Below are 24,803 nucleotides of genomic sequence, written 5' to 3'. Positions count from 1 at the left end.
ATACGAATCTATAGATATACTAAATAGTTGTTGCAATCGGAACAATATTGGGCCTTCAGCCAATGAGGTTGCGCTCTACAGTTTCGCATTTTGCATAGGTTAGAATTTTAAAGAAAAAGAATTTCCTCATTGGTTATACTGGCTATTTAAACAAGACCTCGTATATGTTAGTTATAATTCAAAGAACCTTTAATTCCCTTTATTTTGATGTATGATTGATGGGTGTAATATGGGTTATAGAGTAAACAGCTTGGCCTTACTCCAGATGTGCATCTTTCAAAAAAGTGCTAGCTCTACTTGGTAATCTTCACTTCCTGAACTTAGAGGTAAATTGTATAAAAAAGGAGCCGATAACTTTTTTTTTTACATTTTATATATTTGGTAATTCATTCATTGCACTTTCAGAAGCTGGTATTGTCTAGTCTGGCAAAATTCATTTTCCCAGTTTTAATAGCTGCTATGGATAGTGTACTTTAGACTAAGTCAGGCCAATTTTTAGCACAAGGGAGCAGTCATTTTAGTTAGTAGTATGCTTAAATCGTGTACAATTTCCAAAAGTACAATATACAGAGAAATTTCATCCACGTTACATTAATGTAGCATAGAGGTATACCAACATTATCTCCACTGTACATGTTTTAAATGCGAATAACTTCAGCTTACATACCTCACTCTCTCAAAAGTACATACAACTGGTGAGCGCCCCCAGAGCAGATATTACATGGAAATAACGATTGTAGTTAACACTAACATTTGACATGCCAGAGCGTCGATAAAATGAGTCAAGAGTTTCCAGATAGATTGGTTCATACTATAAATTGTAAACAAGGAGCTGTGAGGGCTGTGAGATTCAATGGTTGTTACAGAAAAAAGTGTTTGTTTTTTTTTTAAATTTTCTTCCGTGGTTTCCATAATTGTGTCACTTAATTTCGAGTTTATTTAACAGCCTGCATTATTAAAATAGAGACAACGGCCCACTTTTAAAATGTAATCTCATGTTCATAAATATGGAATTTTTGTGAGGGTCAAAGCGTCAGAAATCACAGATTAGCAAATATAATCCTTTGCATAGTATTTGCTCATTTTAGTGCAAACAACTTATTTTTTGCCTGGAATTTTTTTTTCTCCAGAAGTGAGCATTTATTGTAAAGTGCATATAATAAATACAAATAAGGTAATGGAATTGGGGGTGGGGGTATTCTTCAAGTAGACTGATGAATATAACCAGACTGTTCTATAGGGCTCATATTGTTGCCAGACCATTTTTCCAGGCTACCTCTTGGAACGCGCCTGCTTAATAACAATAATAATGATGACTTTGTATAGTGCCTAATCTTTAGAAGCTCTAAGCGCTTTACAACATTAGACAACACCTATAAGATAAGAAACATAATATTATTACAAAAACAAACAACATGAAATTAGAAAAACATTAAAAAATAAAAAACATGCTGAGAATATTTCAGGTAGGAAACATTATTAGGTCTTTAAGTTTGTTCTTGAAGTCGAAAGAAGGGAGTTTTGAGAGCCCTCTTGAATGTGATCACTGTCTTTGTGTTCAAGTTCAGTGAGCAATTCATTCCATGTTGCTGGGCCCTGGTATGCAAAAGAACGCTGTCCATATGACTTTTGTTTTCATAGTGGGAATAATGAGTATGCAGGTGCAACTCGCTGAATGAAATACTTTCATCTCATTGCAAAGGAAAACGGCATTTATAACTTACTTTCAGTTGGGCAATGAAAAGGCAGTATTCCATTAAGTGCATTGCACTTGCATATTAAGCTGATGTGATCATGGCCATGTCTAACAGTTGATTTGTCAGCTACACTGCATCACCATCTATACAGTAACCCTTCATTTTCCAACAGAGAACTGTTTTGTATTGTGAAGTCTGCATGACAGCTTCACTTAATTTCTTAATAAAATGTATATTCAAGCTTCAGTACTGATTTGTAATTTATCAGCATCAATTTTCTGTTATGCTTTTTTGTTGATTTGCCTAGCATTATAAGTTATGGTCTCTAACTTCCAGTCCTTCTATTACTTTTTAAACAGAATAAAATAATGATAAAGGCACAGACAAATTAATATTTTTCAGTTATGAGAGTTATTCCAAGAGTGAATATTTCCAGCGAAACGTCTCAAAACCAAAATCTCATCAAACCAAAATTCAGTTGAAACTGAAACATTTTTCTGGTCACAAATTTGAATTCTTTAATTTCAGTTACAAAATATTCTTTAACAGGAACCCTTCTTCTAGTGTAAACTAAAATAAATTTTCAGTCCCTGATTTCATTTTATGCTAAATTCAACCCCACGAAACCAAAACTTACTAAAAACATGGCCATGTAGTTGCCAGATTTCACTTGTGTTGTCAGTCCATGTTGCAGAAATATCCTAGGGCCATGCATGAAGTAAACAAAGCATGACACATTTACTGCAGCAGACTGTCCAGTATCATCACTGGGCCAATCAGTAGTATCTACACCAAGTTTTAGTGACGACGTTCAAAGTTAATTGTTTATATTATAGTGCCAGGGGTTGCACAGATAAAAGAATATTATGTTCATTTGCTGATCTTCTATGTCGGATACTATAAGCTTAAATGATCATCGGTCTACTCTTTTGAACTTGCATATAAAACAATGCTATGTTATCACCTTTGATGTCACTGCAAAGAAAGACTAGCAAAAGAAAAATTTTACAACAATGTATCTTAGTTTCCAGATAAATATCATTTTATCAAATCGTGTGATTTAGATAAAAGCTTTAATGCATATTTTTAAACACAATTTCTTGTAAACACGTGCACTTTAAACATAAGTAGAAATGGGATTAGTATTTGAATTAAGCACTTTATGATATAACTAAGGGGACATAGCTGATTGCATCTTGTTTTATTTAATATTTGAAATCTTTGGTTAATTGAAAGCTCATTCAGATCCAAACTTTTACATAGCCCCAGTGCTTTTTGGTCTTTAGATATATCACTATATTTGAAATAAATTAATAATGTATTTAGCTCACCCATAGATAATAATAATGTCCCATTGCCAGATTTACACAAACATTTAGGTTAATGCATTATACATTTTGTAAAATGACTTTACATTTGTTGTATTTCATGTATCAGTATATGTGAAATGTCTGATGTTTCTTCATAACTAATAACTTCATTTGATTTCACCTCTTATTTTTATCACACAGTACATTTATATGTTTAGGAGATGGCATCTATTGTTTGACATGTGGAAGTGATAAAAGTGTGAGGTTATGGAACCCTCATCGAAATATTGCCTTGAAGACCTATTCTGGCCATGGCTATGAAGTTCTGGATGCACGAGCCTCCTGTGACAACAGTCAGATCTGTTCTGGTGGCATGGACAAGACAGTGGTGCTTTTTGATGTGGCGTCAGGAAAGACATTAAGGAAATATAGAGGGCATGCAGGTACTGTGTACCATATTTATCCATGATTAACCTACCTAAATCAATGTCCTTATGAAAGGTTCTTAGCTCCTATTTCTTTGGCAAGATTTAGTTAATAACATGTTAAATGTGCCATCATAACCAGCAAAAATAAAACAAAACCAATGATTAATCTTTTTATTACAAACATTAGGCAAATATTTACTAAGGATATCTTTGTCTGGTAATAAACCTGGCCCAGGGATCGTCCTGGGCTTCGCCAATGTCGCAAATTGCGATTTTTTTTCCTTATTGGTGACATAAATATCCCATCTGGCGATTTTTTTGGCGACAGACTTTTTGGTTATTTAATTTGTACATACAATCATGGATTTTGACTGGATAAATTAAAAGGGAGAATTAAAGAAAGCCACAAACTTGACTAAGCAATGCATTGGAATCAATCTGTTACACAAACGATCCTTTGTTCGCATTGACAACCCCATCTTTAGAGTGTATTGTTACATCATAATCTGCTTATGCTGACATCTGGGCTGAGTACTGTATGCTGTGTGATACAGTCAATCATGCTACCGAACTATACCTACAACTGACCGACTTCTGAAGACGCGAATAGAACAGATACAATTAATTGAATGGCTAATCCTTCTGTTGTTGTTTTTTTTTTGTTTTTTTTTACATATACCAATACAATAATTTTGCTGAACCTTCATAGAAAACTGATAACCTTTGAAGTACCGACTATTGCGTATAAATACAAAGCAAATGGAAAAAATCTCAATCACAATTATATCTGTCAGTGCAGCATTTTACTCATTGATCTTTTCCTTTTGCCATCAATCCGTGTTATGGCTGCAGAGACTTAAACTCCGCAACAAGAAATAGCAACAAAAAAAAACAGTTTTTCATAATTAATAATAATTATTTATTTCTCAAAATACAGGAGTGAAAGAATCCCTAAATTGGATGTGAATTTATGCTTATATATACTGTCCAATATTGCTAGGTGTTGACTCATGTAAGTTTCATTCGTGGGAATGGAGATCCTAGTTTGCTTGTCGAGAAAATTTATACAGCATTCAGTGATCATTCTTGGGATTTAGGAAGCAATTCACTTCAAGCTTTGTGAAGCTAGCCATAAGGGGCGGGGAGGGGGGGCTGCCAAGAGACTACTGGTGTCACCTGTCAGCACTGTAGACTGTGAACGTGGATTCAGTAAGATGAACCTCATAAAAACTGACATCAGAAATAAACTCTGCATTTCATTTCTCGAGAATTTAATGAGAATCAGCATGTACAGATGTGAAAAATTAGACTTTGTAACATTTTGTTAATCCTTATTGTAATTAGAGTATTAACTAACCCATCTTTTGTAATTTTCATTGCCTGTTACATTAATAGACTAAATTAACACTTCAAAAAATGTACACTACTTGTTCTGGCGACACTTTTTGAAAATTGGCGACAAAATGTTGTGGTTGGCGATTTTTTTGGCGACAGCTTTTTGAAAGCCAGGACCATCCCTGCTGGCCCTTACTTTGTCTGGTAATAAGCCAACCCCTTACTCTGTCTGGTAACAAGCCTACCCCATACTCTGTCTGGTAACAAGCCTACCCCTTACTTGTCTGGTAATAAGCCAACCCCATACTCTGTCTAGTAACAAACCTACACCATACTCTGTCTGGTAATAAGGCAACCTCTTACTCCGGTAACAAGCTTACCCAATAATGTCTGGTAACAAGCCAACCCCATACTGTCTGGTAACAAGCCTACCCCACACTCTGTCTGGTAACAAGCCTGTCCCATACTCTGTTTGGTAACAATCCAACCCATTACTCCCTCTGGTAAAAAGCTAACCCCATATTCTTACTGGTAAGAAGCCAACACAGGGCCTCCCTTGGATTTTTTTATTTTTTTGCCATGAAATTTGCCAAATTAAAAAATTTGGAGCAACTTTTCAGTCAATGTTATACCATGATGCTGGCACTTAAATATATGTGTACTATTATATTGGCCCTATTTTTAATCTATATAAAAATGACAATAAAACAGTTTTTATATGTTTTTATTACATTTCAGAGCACAAGAATGATTATTAATAAGTATAACAATACCATTATAGGCACATGAAGTTCAATGTTTAGCATATGAAAAGGAAGAATGAATAAGAATGTAACAAGTACCCTGGTAGCTGCCTCAGATGCATCTGGATATCAATCTTTGTTGCTCAGAGGTAGATTATCCATATTCATAATAATACAGACTTTGTTATAATGTGAATTTTTAATTTGTCATTGATAGAAGCGACTCTGGCCCATTACAGTTGATGACTGCCATCCTTGTAGCAGCATCCTGTGTTACTCACTTAGGTTCAGACCACAAACATGTGTTATATAAATAAATAATCCCTACAACTCTAAGCAGTCCCAGGTGTGTCTCACACTCAGTTTTCAATAAACATAAATTAACAACACATGCAAATGACACTGAATATTTTTGCTGACCTTCCCCTGTTATTCTTTTTTTACTACTAGTCACATTTAATTGCTTCTCAAAACCAGCTGACAGCTTGCAGTTAGCTGCAATCATGTTCAAATAAAGTCTTATTCATCATCTACTGACTGCTGCAGATAGTGAAAACTGGTATTAAGTGGCCTGAGTCACCTATATCAATGAACAATTAAAAATTTACTTTATAAAAAGTTGTCGCCAGAAACTTTCGCCAGTTAGTAAAAAAAATAGTGCCACTTTCAAATGTCTTTCATGTTGGCAACAGATGTGAAGCCTAATGGAGGCCCTGTGATCCCTTACTCTGTCTGGTAACAAGCCAACCCCATACTGTCTGGTAACAAGCCTATCCCATACTCTGTTTGGTAACAATTCAGCCCCACACTCTGTCTGGTAACATTCCAACCCCATACTCTCTGGTAACAAGCCAACCTCATACTCTGTCTGGTAATGAGCCAACCCTACACTCTGTCTGGTAATAAGCTAACCCTACACTGTCTGGCAACAAGCCAACCCCATACTCTGTCTGGTAATAAGCCTACCCCATAATGTGTTAGCAAGCCAACCCCATACTGTCTGGTAACAAGCCTACCCTATACTCTGTTTGGTAACAAGCCAGCCCCACACTCTGTCTGGTAACAATCCAATCCCATACTGTCTGGTAACAAGCCAACCTCATACTCTGTCTGGTAATAAGCCTACCCCATACTGTCTGGTAACAAGCCAACCCCATAATCTGTCTCGTAATAAGCCAACCCCACACTCTGTCCAGTAACAAGCCACCCCATACTGTCTGGTAACAAGCCAACTCTTACTTTTAAATAATTTTTCAGGTAGCAATGTTTTGATTAAATTTAACAGTTTTGTAAATAAGTGAAATTATTTGTTTTTTTAACAAAATTCATTTTATTGGTCCTTGAGGCTTCATTACAAGAAGGTCAGGTTCAATTTTGGAAGAAAAATAGATCTTTGAGATTACACTGTCATGTAATTGTAAAACAAAATGTAACAACTATTTTTATTTACTTTTTATATACCTGGGTGTTGACAAGACATCGTGTAACTGTTGAGATAATGTGACTGCTTTAAGATCACAGAATCTGATTATACTGTACAGATGGGTAAAACAAGTAAACCTTGAATATCATATTGTGGAAATGCAACTGAAACCCAAATGATGCAAAGTGAGTGCTTTTATTTATTAATCTCTCTCTCTCTCTCTGGGTATTATCTTGACTGGTTCAGTACCTGCATAACACTAGAGGTCCTCAGAATTGATTTTCTAATTGGGGAATGCTAAATGTTATTTCTATGCAAGGCAAGTACTTTAATATAAAGTCACACCCAGGTTTTTAAGTTAATATTTTTCAGCGTATGATGTTGTTAACAGAATTATAGGAACAACACTAAGACCAAGAATTGTATTGCACTTGTTTTAAAATAGGGTAGACATGTCATTTTTTATATATTTTATTGTTGTTTTTTTATTGTTTTTCTTTTTTTAACATTGTATTTAATGTGATTTTTTGGTGGGGGGTTATCATGGAGGAAAAAAGTGCTAGTGTTGGCAGTGAGAAACAGGGAAGGTCAGCCAACTGGAAACATTTCTTTTTTGGCTTAATACCATTGTCATGATCTTTCTTTCAGTAGATTGAATTTCTTTTGCTAACTGTCCATATATACTTCAGTAAATCCATCCTGAATCACACACTTTTTAAATTTTAAGACATGAACTTTTGCACATTTTTAACCGTACATAAGTACACCTCTCCCTCGATAACTCACACACAATGGGGTCCACAAAAACATGGACCACACTATAAGTGAGAGCACGAGTTACTGAGGGACCTCCAGAAATTTAAAAAAAACTGCTTATACATCGAGAAATCTGTGGGGGGGGGAGGAACTGGGCTGTTTAATGACTGAATCCTCGTTTTACAATCAAATCAATAATAATTGTTATTGACGTGCTTTTTGTAATGAAGTTGTTCGTTATTCCGTATAATTAACATTTATTTTCAAAATGTCAAACATGTGAAAGATCGTTCACATGTGTTTGCAAAAACATCTATTTATTATGTCAATGCTTTTTGTTTTGTCAATTAATCTGATTCCCGGAGTGGTATTAAATAGTATACTAAAAGTCATGAGTCAACGTAAGTGGGAGCTAGACTAACTGTTGATACACCATCAATCAAGATTCCTTTTTTTTTTTAAATTAGCAACATCTATTTTGTGAGACAAACATCTGTGCCGAAACTCAATTTTTGTATTGTTCAAGTAGTACATTATTGATGTCATGATTTCATTGAAAATAATAGTGAAACTTCTTATCAACATTGAGGATATCTCTAAGTACCAGTTCAGGAATTGTCTGAAAATCGCTTGCCCACAATGGTCTGTATCTGTTTAAACCAAGCTCTTAATTTTACAAAGTATTCATTTCATGTAGCTACCTTGCTATCTTTGATCACAGTTATGTAGGAGTCAGTTAATTTAAGTTAGTTTATGTTACATACACAATAACAGTTATAACAGTGTTCGATTGATCAACTGAAGTGAGTTCACCTGTCATATGACCTGGACAGCTAGATTTTAAGTTTGTAGGATTTGTGTGCCTTTCAACATTTTTTAAATTCTACTTCCTTTATTTGATTCAAAAGACATAATTAATGTGATAATACAAAGGAGGCCAGCTTTTAATTCAGTCCAACAATACAACAAATACTTCTGCAAGTCAGTTATCAAAACACTGTTGGCACTTTAATTAGATTCTTAGAGAAACGCTTGCGGATATAGTTGTTACAGTGGATTGACACATTTTACATTTAAATACACACTGCATTTATGATAATTGCACTTAAGTAGAACTAAAAGATAGAATTAAAACACAAATTTCACTTCATAAAAACTATTTAATTGGCATTTAAATATTAATGTACTGCATACACTAGGCGTAAGTGACATATTCATTGATAACAATTTCCTTGAATATCTTTAATTATGATGTACAAAGAATGATGTTTGGAAAGAAAATGTAACCTATTATATGACTTCTTATTAAAAGTTCATAATTTTACAATGCTTATTAAAATTTCCAGGTTATATCTACCGTTTTTGACCATAAAATGAGCGATATTTCAGCGTTTCATTTACCAGTTTTGATCGTGATATTTTTAAAATTCAAGAAATAGGGATCAAATTTTTTTGTATTTTCTGGTTTTAAAAAATGGGATCAATGCATGACCCCGCATTATAAGCGGGTTCGCAAGTTATCAGGACACGAGTTATCAAGGGAGTGGTATGTATGACTTCATTAGATTTTCAGACCACTATAGCAAATTTTCAACTTTTTATACATCTCTTTAACTTTATGGACTTAAGCAATGTTAACAAAATTAAATTTAGCATGATAAAGCCAGGTGAGTAAATGTTATGGCCCTGCATCCATTGTCAGTTGTCAGTAATCAATCTTCCATCAACAATTGCTTGTTACCACTCTAGAGTCCATATTTCAGATCCAGTCATGATCATACTTGGAATGTGAGTTCATATCATTAAAAGCCATGATGAGTTTGATAGTGAATGAGATCCATGCATATTAATGAAATGATCTGACAGCTAATTGGCTGACCTTGCTTCCACTCTTGAGGACTTATTTCTGATCCAATTTTGATTAAACTTGGAGTATGGGCTCAGGGTTCTCTGGGACACTAAAATCTGTTTAAAAGTACAAGTACTTTAATCTTTTTGCATGAAAATTCCAGCAATTGTGTGGAATATATTCTAGTATCTTGAAGATCCAAGACAGTTTTTAGAATGATTCATACATATTAATGACATGATTTTGTATGAGATTGGTTCAGCTTGTTGTCATTCAGGAAGCCATAATTCCAATCCAGTTTTGATTTGGTTTGGAACATGTGCTTATATCATCAGGATTTGGTTATGATTTTGATAATGAGCAAAATCTAGCAATATTAATGAGGTGATTTTACATCTGATTGGCAGAGCTTGTTACCACACTGGAAATAATATTTTTGATCTAATTTTGATGTGATGTGATGTGTTTTGGATTTTTAACATAGCTTTAACAATTTTTCAGTCAGATTGCTATGATGTCTGCAGTGTGGCAGTTTATAGTGAAGTCAGGCACTGGGGCATCATGCCACAATCATGTAGCATGATGTCCCACCTAGTCACATTATCCTGACACCAGGCTGGCCAGTCCTAACACTAACCTCTTAATGCTGAGCGCCAAGTGAGGCAGCTGTTAGTACCATTTTGGTAAGTCTTTGATATGACTCGGCCGGGGATTGAACCCACAACCTCCCGCATCCGAGGCTGACTCTCTAACCACTAGGCCAACGGAGCGGTCAATCTAATTTTGAGTTAAATAATATGATGGATGATTATTATTGAGGTAATCTTGCATGTGATTGACTGAGATTATTACCATTTTAAGAACTATTTCTGATCCAGTTCTGATCAGTCTTCATAAATAGCCTCAAATGATTATGATGAATACTTTTTAATAAGGTGATTTGGCATCGGACTGGCTGAGCTTTTCAGAGGATCTATTAACGTTAATATTTTTATCAAATGTGTGGCTTATATTATTAAATTATATAATATGTTTTATTATGAACAAAACCATGCATATTAATGAGGTGATTTTTGCATGTGATTGGCTGTGCTTTTTTCCACTTGAGAGACAATATTTCTTACCTGATGTTATTCAGATTTGGTAAGTAGCCTAATAATGTCGAAATGCTGGACAATTTTTATCATAAGAGACACCTATAAATATTTTTGAGGTGACCTTACATCTGATTGGCCTTTTTTGTTGGGGTGTTTTATGAGCCATACTGGGAATAAGCATAGAATATGGGAGGGGCCTGACCTAACGCCAGAGAAGCCACAGATGCTGTTTTTAAGGGCACTATGATCTGTGTGACAGCAAGAAGAAAAAGGTATCAACAAGATCAGTTTTTTTTTTCAGGCACAGTAAACTGTGTTCAGTTTAATGAAGAGTCTACAGTGGTTTTGTCAGGGTCTATTGACAGCTCGGTACGGTGCTGGGATGTCCGCAGCAAGAACATGGAACCCATACAGGTTCAGGGATATCTTCAAGCAGGACTATATCTTTCTTTTTCTTTCTTTTTTCACAATATCGGGATTGTCAATTTTGTATTTGTTTTTGCCCATACTAACAAAGTATGTAATTAACAAAATATAAGCACAAGGTATTTGGTAAATGGAATTGCTGGTATGTAGACTGAATTATGGTCTCATTTGGATAACAAGCTTTCAGAATAATCATTAATGCAAAGTAAATTTTAATAGTGTTATTGCTTATCACTTTCTTTGTTACAACTATCAGTGTTATTTTATTTTGTCTTAATACTGTTCTGGAAACATATCTATATATTTAGAAAATAAATATTCTAATATTTTTTGCACTTTCACATATCACAGGTAATGGATGAAGCTAAGGATGGCGTGACAACTATTCAAGTTTCAGATCATGAAATTTTGACAGGATCAGCTGATGGAAATATCCGCAGATATGACCTGAGGAATGGGAAGCTCTTTACAGATTTTATTGGCAGTAAGTTTGATACATAACAGTGAATACGATTTTGGAGTCCTTCCTACATGGCAGTTTTGATTGTTTGGATGGTTGCTTTTTAAAGAAAAACAGCAATTCAGATGAAATTTTACAAGTGAAATTCTGTTATCAACAGAGACTGGAGCAGTACATCACAAATGGAAGTCTGGGATCATTTTTCTTCAAAACCTTTATGTCCATTATAGAGAAAACTATAGAACATTTTTTTTAAATTTGGAGAGAAGTAGAAAAAGAATCAGCTGTCCTGGAAGCAGGAACTCTAACAGCAAGTGTCAGGCCAATATAGCACAGCTTCAATTTTGCAAGATAAAATGCCACTATATTTTTTATAACCAAGCTACATCTAAATCACTTGGCTAAAACTCTATTATGTTTTGTAAAGTGATTCTTTTTTTAAATTAAAAAATTCTTACTGATTAAATGATTATGCTAGGATGTCAGATTCCCAATATGTAACCATTGTTTATCCATATGACATCCACTATTGACATAAGTGCTTTTTTACCCCTGAACTAGATTTAATTGGTCTAAAGCGCTCTCCATTACGGATCACTGCCATCTCACCTCTGTCTGCATGGGTTCGAGTCTAGGATTCGGCCAATGTGCTGAAAGATGGCATTAAACCCAAAGACACAACAATGATGATATCTTCTTTTGGAGACCCAGAGTAAATTGTATCATCTGGGGTCCATTGCAATGCATCCAGCACTATTAAGTTATTACTTTTCAAAGTTTTCTGACATTCATTTATTTAAGTAGAGATAAATACATTTAAATTTTATACAGTATTTTTGTTTTTGTAATTATGTAATGTCTTTTTTCTTTTGGTTGTAATAAGCTATTTGTTGCTTCACTACTGCAGGTCTAATGGTTTGGTTTGGTTTTGTGGGTTTAGTGCCATATTTCAGCACATTTCACTCTATACATGGTGGTCAGTATATATTGATGAAGAAGAATCTGGGAAAACACCGCAAGAACCACTGTCCCACGGGAAGGTACTGGCAAGTTTTCTCAGATAACCCACATTGGCCAAGCCAGAGTTGGACCCTAATCCATGCAGAGTGGCATGAAGTCTACAGTGGCCATGTCAGTGATCTGTAAAGGTGATCTCCTTAGACCACTCAACCATCCAGGCCCACAGGTTTAATAGATTTTACTTTTGACTTTAGAGCAGTTGTTAGCACAAACTTATATCGGCATTGAACATTACTTGTCTCCCTTCTTTTATACTTTTTCCCATTTTTGTTGTTTGTTTCTTTCTAGGCTGCATCATTACCATGTATATCTTGATATATTTTTTCCTTGTCAGAAGCTGTTACGAGTGCAAATTTTACTAGAGATGGGCAGTGTATACTGACCAGCACACTTGACAGCAGTATCAGACTTATGGATAAAGATACAGGGGAAATGCTGAATGAGTAAGAACTAATAAATCATTTTCAAACATCAATCATTCTTGACTATTTTGAAATAGGCTGTGTATTCCCAAAGAAACACTCCCAGGGTCATTATGTTTTCCAAACGTGGCATTTATTAAAGCACAATAATGAACGCTAAAGTTGTTCATGGAGTCTTATAAAGAGTACATGTACATCTCTGGGTCTTTCTCCCTCTGAATTCAGTCACTGTAAATATCAGAACTTTATATCCCACTCAGCAGTTAGCTGACGTCTTTGAACTTGCTGCCCAGCTATTGCATCATGATCTTATGCCATCTTGGGATCTTTCATCCCCAGAATTCAGTCATTATAAATATCAGAACAGCCAAAATGATCAATCTGTCAAAACATTTTCCACTCAGCAGGTGGTTGAAGCAAGACTATAAAGTCTTCGAATTTGCCACCCAGTTATTGCATCATGTTTAACACTACATGCGTGCCTGTGACTTTAGTAATTTATACATTGATATATACATTGTAACAGTGTGATCTACTGTGAGTGCTGCAGTCCAGATTGTACATTGGCATAAGTATGAATTACACTGAATATACGAGGTACTGCTTTGTAGGATTTATGAAAGGCATCAGTAATGTCATGCAGCTGTATTATGTGAATGGTACAAAAAGTTGCATGAAAATGTATTATGACTATGGTTTTGAACTAAGTAATAGAAAAGAGTGAAATCCACCAAGTTTTGTATGATTCAACAAATAATTTATTTTCACTGAATACAAAATTAAAAATTTATAAAGAAGTTATAGTATTGCCAATTGAATCCCAAATAGTCCAAAATGTGCTATCACGAGTCCTAACGAATATAGTTCTAATTAAATTCTAGTGATGTACAAAATAAGATCCAGCACTAAAGACCTTGATGTACCCATAGTCATGAGTGCACTAATGTTCCAGTAGCCTGAAGTGTGATGATGAACTTACAGTCTCCCAATTATTCACAATAATATAATCCCAAGACGTCCTTGTCTGAATTAAGTATAAATTCCAAATTAATGTTTCTGTCCAAGAATATTATTTTAGAGAATTTTGTATTTCCAGTGAATACAAAATTTGAATAGTTTCACCAAAATCAAATACTGAACACAACAATAAGACTGATTCTGCCTTAAGATATGAAAGCAAGAATGAGTAATTTCTCCAGTCACCAAGATTATAAACCCCTTTATCTGACCTAGGTCACAATTAGCATTTTCTGGAAAATATTATGGTTTAATGGAATTTTCCATTCTAGAAAATTCCAAGATGTTTACAAGATGAAATCTGTTACTAATATTATAATAAGGATGTGGTAAACATTAGGCAGGCTAGGTAATTTTATGGAGAATACCATACCAGTGACCTTGACTCAGACCCAAATAAATATGCTTACTTTTATTGATAATGATCTTAATATTTAACCCACACTTCTAGTGAAGTATTAACTAAACATTATTTGTTTACAAAATAAAAACATCATCAGCATCTTTAGTCAGGAAAATAGTGAACCTAACTTTTGGACATAGTTAAGTCAAAAATACAGTTATATGTACCATATAATAATTGTGGAGAAAATAAACAAACAACAGTACAAATTAAATATACATAACAAATGTGATTATCTTAAAATTGTCATTTTGGACAGCTTAATTCCTGTATTGCACTTATGGACTAGAGAACAGTGATGATTCTTGGTAAGTTTTAAATTTCCTGTTCTTAAAAAGGAGAAGGGGGGGGCATTAATTCAAGTAGGGGTGCTACTTAGGGAGTATACGGTAGCTACAGACTTAAATTTTGTAACTCACATAGTAAAAAACATTGATGTCTGTGAAGATTTGAAAGAATTAGCAACTAATACAAACACAATCAGAAATTCATGCTATCCAATCGAAATAATTGCAAATGTCTGTTGTTTCAGTTATTGTCATGATGAATAATGGTGCCATCAGAGTGTATGGTATACTTGACTACAGTACATTTAGTGACCAATGTTTCTTTCTCAGGTAAACATTAGATATGATAACCACTTATTTGATGCTCATAAAGCTTTAGTTTTTATAGTATGAAAAGTGCACACATATAATGTGAAAAGCAGTATATCTTCCGTCAAGCACCTGTTAATCTGATATTGTATATTTGCTCTCTCATTGCAGATATAAAGGGCATAAAAACACGGACTATAAAATTGACAACTGCCTGAACTGTAAGGACACTCAGATTCTCTCAGGATCAGAGGATGGTTATGTCTACATATGGGATCTTATTGAGGTTAGATGTCAAGGACTATTCAATTTAAATCTATGGGGGGGGGGCACCATTTTGTTAGTGGTAGCACCATTAGAAAAGAACTAAAATTATATGCTATCACAAGAAATGGTTCAGATTCCACTCCCTATGTAGAAAATGTGCATTCCCCCTAACCTGGGCACATTGAAAAGATTTAAGGTATCCATGTATAGTGGACCTTATTCAAACATGGATTCAGCATATTTCTCAATATCAGGTTCTTTGTTAACTTTAAAAATTTAGAAGTCAGGGATTTCTGGGGTTGGAAATTTGGTTGTCTGTTATTTTGAACAAGGATGTTCCCATTGCATGGTAGATATGATCCAACCTACATATAGTTACTAAGGACCAGAACAAAATGGCCTTTATAGACAGGTGGTCTTTATATACATGAATGAGTCATGTAAGTAAATTGAAAGATGGAGAGCAGGAAAGAAAAACCTACATTCGGCATACATGCATGCATTCATTTGATCTCCTTTGCTATAACACAATTCTGTACCATGGACCCCAATTAAATTTTTTAATAATTTCTCTGGTTGTTTTATGAAACAATTTTTTTCAAGTTGGGCATTGACAGAACCTTTTTTGTGTCTTTTTTAATTTTTGGGTCGTTTTTCATTAGTTAACACAGTATAGCCACAATGGTAAAGTTTGAAAAATGTAATAATAGACTGCACAAAAATTTAGAAAGATAAACCCATGCAAATGAATGTAAAAATGAAGTGCAAGATATAAAATGTGACGATGTTAAGATTTTGTAAAATGGATATAAAGGAAATAATAAAGGTAGCAAGTATAAAATCCTTAAAGCATATAATCAAAATTTGTTATATAAACTGTATTTACTCAAAAAGTCCATGATTTTGTCAGCTGGTACATCATCGTACAGTTTCTTTGTGCATTTTACATTACAATACTGTAATACTCAAAAGGTGGAAGTCAACACACTTGACAAGAATATGCTTTCGGTTAGAAATGGGTGGGCAGCTTTTGCTGCCTTATCCGCTGTATTGTTACCCGTATGCCAATGTGACTAGGCAGCCAAAGTACAGAATATTTTTCCTAGGTTCTATGAAAACATCATATTTCTGTAATTTGGAAATCAAATTGGTTGTCAGAGATTAGATTTTGCAAGGCTTTCCATGTATAAAAAAAAAGGACTCCAAAAGATGATGAAATGTTTCAGGTTTTTGTATGACTGATTTCTGCTGTAAACATTGTCAGGGGCTTTATGCGGTAATTGACTAGAGACAGTGCCATTGTATGTTACAATGGCAGGTCCTTCTTTATCGTCATCTTTCAAACTCCGTATACATGGACATATGGCTACAGTAAGAGGCCCTGATTTCATTGAATTTACTTTGGAAAAAGGAGAGGATTTGTGAAGGACTTGTTGAATTTACAAGGGTTAAAATATTATTTTGGGTGGTTTGGATAACCATGTTGGTGATTTGAGAATACAACATTTTGCAGTATTCAGTATTTAGGTTCTTTTTTTAGTGAGATAAATTGATGGTTAATTTGCCTGAATATAGAGGATTTCTAAAGGGCAAGCTCTAAATGCACCCTGATTGTGCATCGGATCAAGCATCTGCAGGTATGATTTATAAGCTGAATCATACAAAATCAAGCCAGAGTCAAGTTTAAATCATAGAGCTTACTAATGACCTGTGTAATCTGAGCAAGATCTTCCAATCTGCTCCACAGTCTTTGTTTTCCATGATTCAGTCTTAAATCTGGGGCCTTTTTTTTACATTTGTTCTGAAGTCTCTGATATGTGGAAGATAAGTTAGTTAACTGTTTAATATAAGCCCTTAAAATTTGGTCTCTTTCATACCAGGAATAAGGCAAACTTTGAGACAACTTTGGGTCATCATGAATACAGGGTAGTCAGTTGAAGTGCTTTGGTGCTTTGGGTCATCATGAATACAGTGTAGTCAGCTGACGTGCTATTTATGATTTGGGTCAGTGTAATCAGCTGCAGTGCTTTGATGCTTTGGGTCATTATAAATAGTGTAATCAGTTGAAATGCTTTGGAGTTTTGGGTCATGAATACAGTGTAATCAGCTGCAGTACTTTGGTGCTTTGGGTCATCATGAATACAGTGTAATCAGCTGCAGTGCTTTGGGTTATCATGAATACAGTTAATCATTTGAAGTGCTTTGGTGCTTTGGGGTCATCATGAATACAGTGTAATCAGCTGGAGGGCTTTGGGTCATCATGAATACAGTGTAATCAGCTACAGTGCATTGGTGTTTTGGGTCATCATGAATACAGTGTAATCAGCTGCAGTACTTTGGGTCATCATGAATACAGTGTAATCAGCTGCAGTGCTTTGGATCATCATGAACACAGGATAATCAGGGGAAATGCTTTGGGTCATCATGAATACAATGTAATCTGCTGAGGTGCTTTGGGTCATCATGAATACATTGTAATCTGCTGAGGTGCTTTGGGTCATCATGAATACATTGTAATCTGCTGCATTGCTTTGGGTCATCATAAACACATGGTAATCAGCTGAAGTGCTTTGGGTACACCCATCCCTTGAGGTTAGCTTTTAGAAAGGGTGCTGAATATCCGTAACTCTGAAGTTTCTGTGTTTCAAAAAATTGGAGATGAAGTTAGGTAAGCAGCCCGTATACCTAGGTTAAATTAGATTATTCATTATGCTGTACTTCCACAAGGTGTCATAAGCCTTTTCCAGGTCAGAAAAGGTGGTAACTAATTGTTTTTGCTTTATAAAAGCAACTCTACTAAATATTTCAAGTCTGACAGGATATAGTCTGTTGTGCTTCTCTGTTGTCTCAATTTAGACAGAACATCAGACAGTGGAGTCAAGATACCATTCTATCATTTATTATCCATTCATGTTTTTGCAGATACCAGTCTATCACTTATTATCCATTCATGATTTTGCAGATAATATTGTCCATTCCATGGTTTTGCAGATACTGCTTGTTAATGGTATGGGATGATAGATGGAGGGGTTGATTTGGTATTTTCCAGATTTGGATAGAGCAGTAATGTGAAAAGTCGCCAGTTTCCCAAAGTTTTTAAAAATGTATAGCGTTGTTGTTAGAGCTGAGTCATGTAAATATTTCCAAAGCTGACAGTGGTCCTACTCAGCATTAATTGTAATTGCCCGCATTAACTGATATGCAATTTAGAGTGATATTTTCTTTTACGGTTTTGAAAACTGAACAGAACAATTCTTTTGTGAGGAGTTCTTCAAGAATGTTTCGGCCAGTGTATTTGAGATTTCTGTTATGCAGGTTTAGGATCAAAGTCCTTACTTTCAGGGCCTTCCAACATCACCCTTATCAGTTACACAACAACTTCTTGTTTGAAACATACAATTGGCATCATAGTTCTCTTCACCTGATGTTTTTAAATGGCAAATAATTTTGTTTTCTTTATCAAAGTTAGATATATATTGTTTACCAGTCTTACAGGAATCAGGCTCATCTACAGTTTTGCACTTGATACCAAAGAAAAGTAAATAAAGCTGCCATCAGGGCACATATCTGATAATCACTCAGTTATGATATTGTATAATGACACAACAATATGTGCATAATGTACAAAATTTTTGGGACTTTGGGACTCATTTTACGGCTGGGACTCTATTCTTCTTAAAGAGAAATGCCATAACTCCTGTACTGAATACTGTGTATGCGTTTTTCTGTGATGCTTCTTTGTCTATATTTGTGTGCAAAATTACTTTTTAAACCGTAATTTTAGTCATTACTTCCCCCTGAAAAAAATGAAATTAAACAAATAATATAAACTTTAAGTAGAAGGGAAGTGTGGCGCTTGTACAGTCATAATCATTAAGAGTTGGCTTGCTTTGTTGTTGTATATCTTGACATTAAAATTCAAAATTGTTTTAATTAAGTCGTACCTATTAAACAGTATTTATCAGATATCTAGATAAGCTTCATGGTTGTGTATTGTAGGCAAAAAAATGAACTAAAAAATTCATACATAATTTTTTTCATGCATTAAGATTATGCAAAGCATTTTTTAAGCATTTATTCCAAAATCAGTGTTGTTCCTGTCATAAACACAGTCCATGTTTTATGATAGTGTGTTCGATCCATATAAACTAAGCAATCAGTTCAAGTTCCAGATGTTTCATGCATAACAATAGTTCAACTCTGAGAACACTCACTCAGTAGTGCCATATAATCAAATGCACCCAGAATTAGTCTTGGTCACCAAGCCATTTGATGCATTCAAAGAGTTATTTTTAATGTCATGATGTTTAAGAATCAGTCAAGTACCAGAAGTTCTGCAGTTTTCACAAAATACACCATCAGATTTTTTAAAAATACAGTTTCAAACCAGGGAGTAAAATACACAGTTTATTACATTCTTATCTTGAACTTGGATTGATTATCATATTTTTCCTTAAATTTAAAATACCTTTAAAAGAAAATAACTTTTATAGCCAAGTGACTATGTATACTAGACAATTTTTTATTCATTACACAGTACCGAATCCTAATGCCTACCTGCCATACCTGACCTGGCATGCAGAAAACCTAAATCTCAAAACCCTGACTCACGATTTATTGTAATCTTATTTATTTTAAAGAGAGATCTTTTTTGACACCATGATACATATATATAACTAGTAGTCTGTAAAAACCGTATACAGTTCTGTTTAATGCTCATGGAAGACTATTGCCACTAGGCAGTTTATACAGATGATTGTCATAGAGGAGATGAAATGGTAAAGACATCGGATATAAATCCATTGAGAACTGCGTAATAAACTAATTTACTTAAGTAAGGTACATGAAGTGGTATTACCCAATTCATTTGAAGTTAGGTAAATTGAAAAGAGATGTTTTGAAGGAAAAATATTAGTAAACATTTTTGCTTTTATCAAGAATGTTTAAGCCATTTTTTAAAAGGTTATTGTTTTGTTTATATTTGGTGCAGTGTTTCTTTGAAGTTGGAATTTACTACATATATAAAACACAAAACATTATTTCACTAGTGGGAAAGGTAATTCTATTTAAAGGCAAATTATTAAAACTGCTATGGTTCAGACCAGGATAAACCATCTGGGAAGTGAGCAAAGCCCAGCAAAACTAATTTCTGATCTTTTAATTGATCGAGTTTCTGATGAGTGCAAAGATAAACACTAATGACACTTGTATCACCTTCAAACCCCACACTAATCTATTGAGAACAGAATTGATTGCATCAAGTTGGAGACCGACCATTTCATTTTCTAAAAGGGGGGTAGGGAACTTGAATTTTTGGAAACCATGTCTGACCTAACAAATTGCTTTTGTTCTGATCTGTATTTTATCCATCAAATTGAAAAAATTATTTTGAGATCATATAAAAAAAGTATCCTGATCACAGAAAATATTAGTCACCCCCTCTCCCTTCCCTGCCAGTTCAATGGTCAGTCCCATAAGACTTAATTCCACTGTTGATTTTTAAGATGGAGATTTTTGTTTCTGATATAATGTCTGTGTTGTGATTAAGTGTGTGCATTTGGATGCATGTGTGATGATATTTGACAATGTTAAGCCTACTATTTGATTTGCAAAAGTATTAAATGCATTTTTTAATATAAATTTTTTATCCAGTTTTAATTGCCAGTAATTTTCTGTTGGCTTGTACAAATAAATAACTTATTCTCAGTTGTATGACACTGCCTTTTAAGGTTGTGTGAAAAGACCCCAGTAGTATGGCAAGAAATTCTGCCACCTTCCATAAGTTAATTATGGAACCCAGCCCTAATTTAACAAAACATTATGGGAATTTTGGCACACACCCCCACCCTGCAGTTGCAGAGATTGTTAGGCCATTGCTATGACAATGATAGACCTCCCTTGGGACCACAACACTTATTTGCGGCCTCAACGCAGCACATAGACACTGGAGGTTGGCCAATATGGTAAGGTCAGAGACAATGCCCCATCCCTCACACCTTGAGACATAAAAATCCCATTTTGGGATGAAATATATTAGTTGTGTACAGCAAACAATATAAAACTGATTGTGAAATTTACTCTTGTACAAATTTTAATTTTTGGTCTGAGTTCAAATATTTGAGCTTGAGGCACTTGATAATATTGTGGCCAGATTGCCTGCAGATCACATTTCTAATTCTGCACTGTTTCGTTTTCAGCCAAAAGTGATCAGCAAGCTAAAGCATGAGAATCAGCGAGTGATTCATTCTCTGAGTTACCACCCAACAGAGATATCACTGTTGACTGCAGCAGGGGACAAGATGTATGTTTGGAAATCGAAGTCTGCAGCAGATGAAGATACCTGACTTCAGGGCAATAAATAAGTTTGGCAGAATGATGCATTGACCCACTGTGTGATGTAAACTTAACTACATCAGATAAGCAAAAGCTACTAATTGTCTGTTACAAGAAGAGTGAATCAGTTGAACTGAATTCATACCAGAAACTGATGGACAAATGGAGACAACCTACGTATGAATTTTTAAAAGATCACGGAGGATAACAATTCTGAAGAGGCCTAGTAACATTGGATACCATATATACTCACTTATGAAACAAGTACAAACTGCACAGACCCAGATCTGCTATCGCATAATGCACCAGCAGATCTGGGTCTGTGCAGTTTGTTAGGAGTAATCAGTAGAACAAACAACATAGACCCTGATCTGCAAGCATATTGTTCTATGGAAAATCTAGATTTTTGTTGTTTTGCAGTTTGGTTCAACTTATAGGCATATAACGATACTTGTGAATGTGTTTATGAGATTGCTTGTGCTTTGACATAACTGTGTGCTGCAAGAAGACAAGTAAAAAGTAGATGATATTGGGGCCACCTTGTGGGAACAATGTGCAAGCAATTCTGTATTGGATTCAGATGCTTACAGAATTTGTAGTTCAATGAAAAGTCAAAGTTGGCTTCTTCTAGCACAGAACATGAAGCTATACACAGCACACACAAATTGCAAAAAAAAAAAGTAGATTTTATTATCAAGATATTAGGAATTTTTAAAGAGAAAGAGAGACCAGCTAACAGGAGAAATATAACCTCAAAATGAAAACATTCATAATTGCCACAAAAACATTTCTGAGCCTAAGATTCTTAGTGGAAAAAAAAAGTGTTCCCATTGGAATCAGACCAATCATTCACTGAGCATCATGCAAGTCTCAGAGTTAAGAACAGTGGATACCACACATAATGCTTGGAGATCTGATCATTGATTGTAATGTCAGCATGGAATTTTTTAAATAATTTTTAAAGACTTTTATCAGAACTTTCAGTTTTATTCATTATATCTTGGCAAGTACAAGATTTAATTTTGTTCTAGCAGGTTAAATTTTCTTATGCTGGACTGATTAAAAAATGATTAATAAGTTAATAAGATATCTCGATTACTAACCCACCTAGCGACATACATCTGAAGAAAAATGCCAGAAAGCAAATAATTTTGATTGTTCCATATGTTTACACCTACTTCAGTCAGGAAATGTGTTGCTTTGTGGGTTACCTTAGTGCAGCAAATAGTTCTGTTTTCTCAAACATTATTATTGATGATTATAGAAAATTAATTAGTTGTCTGATTCATATAGAGAATGTACATGTCATCTCTTACATCCTGGATAAAACAGATACAGCTGTTATAAACTCATTAAAGCTGTCTTTAATGATATATTTATAAACAAATGTCATATAATAAGATGCTTTGTTGCAAGTTGATGAAAATATGATTTTTAATTTGGAAAATCTGGTCATGAAGTACCTGGAAACAACATACATGAAATTGTTGTAATATTCATATTGGAAGCTTTATTATTGATAGAACTTTGCTCAGTTTCATAAATGTAAGTAAAATGTGAATTTTACACATCTTTTTACCTTTTGTCTTGCATATCTTTGGAAACAAATTTTAATAAAATGATTGAAAATAGTGCATTTTAGGCCAAAATTTCTACGGAAGAAAATAGCTTTTTTTAATAAAAAACTGTTGGATATACCCAGAAGTTACAACAGAATAAAACAAGGTTTATCAATAGCCTATGTTCTGAAATGGTTGTACAATCTATTAGTAGTTTAAATAGAAGCTGTCCCCATCTTTCCCATGTTATTATGCGTGCATCAGTTTTCAGGATATCCTCAGTGTTGCTACAAATTGGAGAACTATTGCTTATTTTAGAAATAACAACAGATTATTATAATATTCTTTATTTAATAGGAAAAGCTGCAAAGTTTTGTGAATAGTGTGGTTTTTGACACCATGAAATACAGGAGTAGTGGGCTTGAAAACTGACTTAACTCATCCTGATGGCTCATTACACAATCATATCTATGACACTAATGGAAGCCAGGTATAGACCGCAGTGTATGGGCACTGAATTTTTTGGATAGAAAAGTATGTTGATATCATTGTTATGACACTAATGTTGGCCATTTAAAGACTGCAGTATGTGGGGCACTGAATTTTGTTGATACAAAAGTATGTCAGTATCATTGTTATGGCACTAATGTTAGCCACTTAAAGACTGCATTGTGTGGGGCACTGAATTTTGTTGATACAAAAGTATGTTGATATCATTGTTATGACACGAATGTTAGCCACTTAAAGACTGCATTGTGTGGGGCACTGAATTTTGTTGATAGAAAAGTATGTTGATGATATCATTGTTATGACACTAATGTTAGCCACTTTAGGACTGCACTGTGTGGGGCACTGAATTTTGTTGATACAAAAGTATGTCATTATCTTTGTTATGACACTAATGTTAGCCACTTAAAAACTGCAGTGTGTCAGGGCACTGAATTTTGTTGGTAGAAAAGTATGTCGATATCATTGTTAGGATACTAATGTTAGCAACTTAAAGACTGCAGTGTGTGGGGCACTGAATTTTGTTGATAGAAATATATGTTGATATCATTGTTATGACACTAATGTTAGCCACTTAAAGACTGCAATATGTGGGGCACTGAATTTTGTTGATCGAAAAGTATGTCAGTATCATTTTTATGACACTATTTTTATGACACTAATGTCAGCCATTTAAAGACTGCAGCGTGTCCGGAACTGAATTTTGTTGTTTGAAAATTATGTTGATGTCATGACATAGTTGCCAAAATCCTAACCACCATTTCCAGGATTGTGTGCTGTTGACTGATCAGTGTAAATACCACAGATTAACTCCCTTTATGTATGTCCTTTGCTTACTAGTGCCATGAACTAACCAGAGCAAGACATAAAAAAAAGTATCTGCCTTTGTACTTAGACCAGTCAAGAAGTATATATGTTTCTTGGTCGGACATCTAATGCAGAAACAAGCTGTTTTCACAAACATTTACATTGATGTCTACAGAAAATGAATTAGTGGTGTGATCCCTTATAAAGTGCATACTATCTAATTGACCCAAATATAACTGGAGAAAAAAAAAATCAATGAAGAGTGGGAAGTAAAGAAATGAATAAACAGATACTTCTAGTCCACTTTTACAATACAAATAAATTATTAATAAAGTATATTTTTGATGA

At 34.5% G+C, this 24,803-nt stretch overlaps 1 protein-coding gene across 1 annotated transcript; it reads left to right on the top strand.

The window, feature by feature from the left end:
- Positions 1-715: 715 nt before the first annotated feature.
- LOC149807758 (WD repeat domain-containing protein 83-like) lies at positions 716-24,803 on the top strand. Its single transcript, XM_089970155.1, has 7 exons — positions 716-856; positions 3,226-3,450; positions 10,940-11,052; positions 11,416-11,548; positions 12,879-12,987; positions 15,154-15,268; positions 21,447-24,803. Exons 1-7 carry the CDS (start codon positions 778-780, stop codon positions 21,591-21,593), a joined length of 921 nt encoding a protein of 306 aa, XP_089826281.1. The 5' UTR covers positions 716-777; the 3' UTR covers positions 21,594-24,803.

This window comes from Sinohyriopsis cumingii, chromosome 1 (assembly GCF_028554795.1).
Source record: "Sinohyriopsis cumingii isolate HCF-2022 chromosome 1, ASM2855479v2, whole genome shotgun sequence".
NCBI lineage: Eukaryota > Metazoa > Mollusca > Bivalvia > Unionida > Unionidae > Sinohyriopsis > Sinohyriopsis cumingii.
This window is presented reverse-complemented; position numbering and strand designations above follow the sequence as displayed.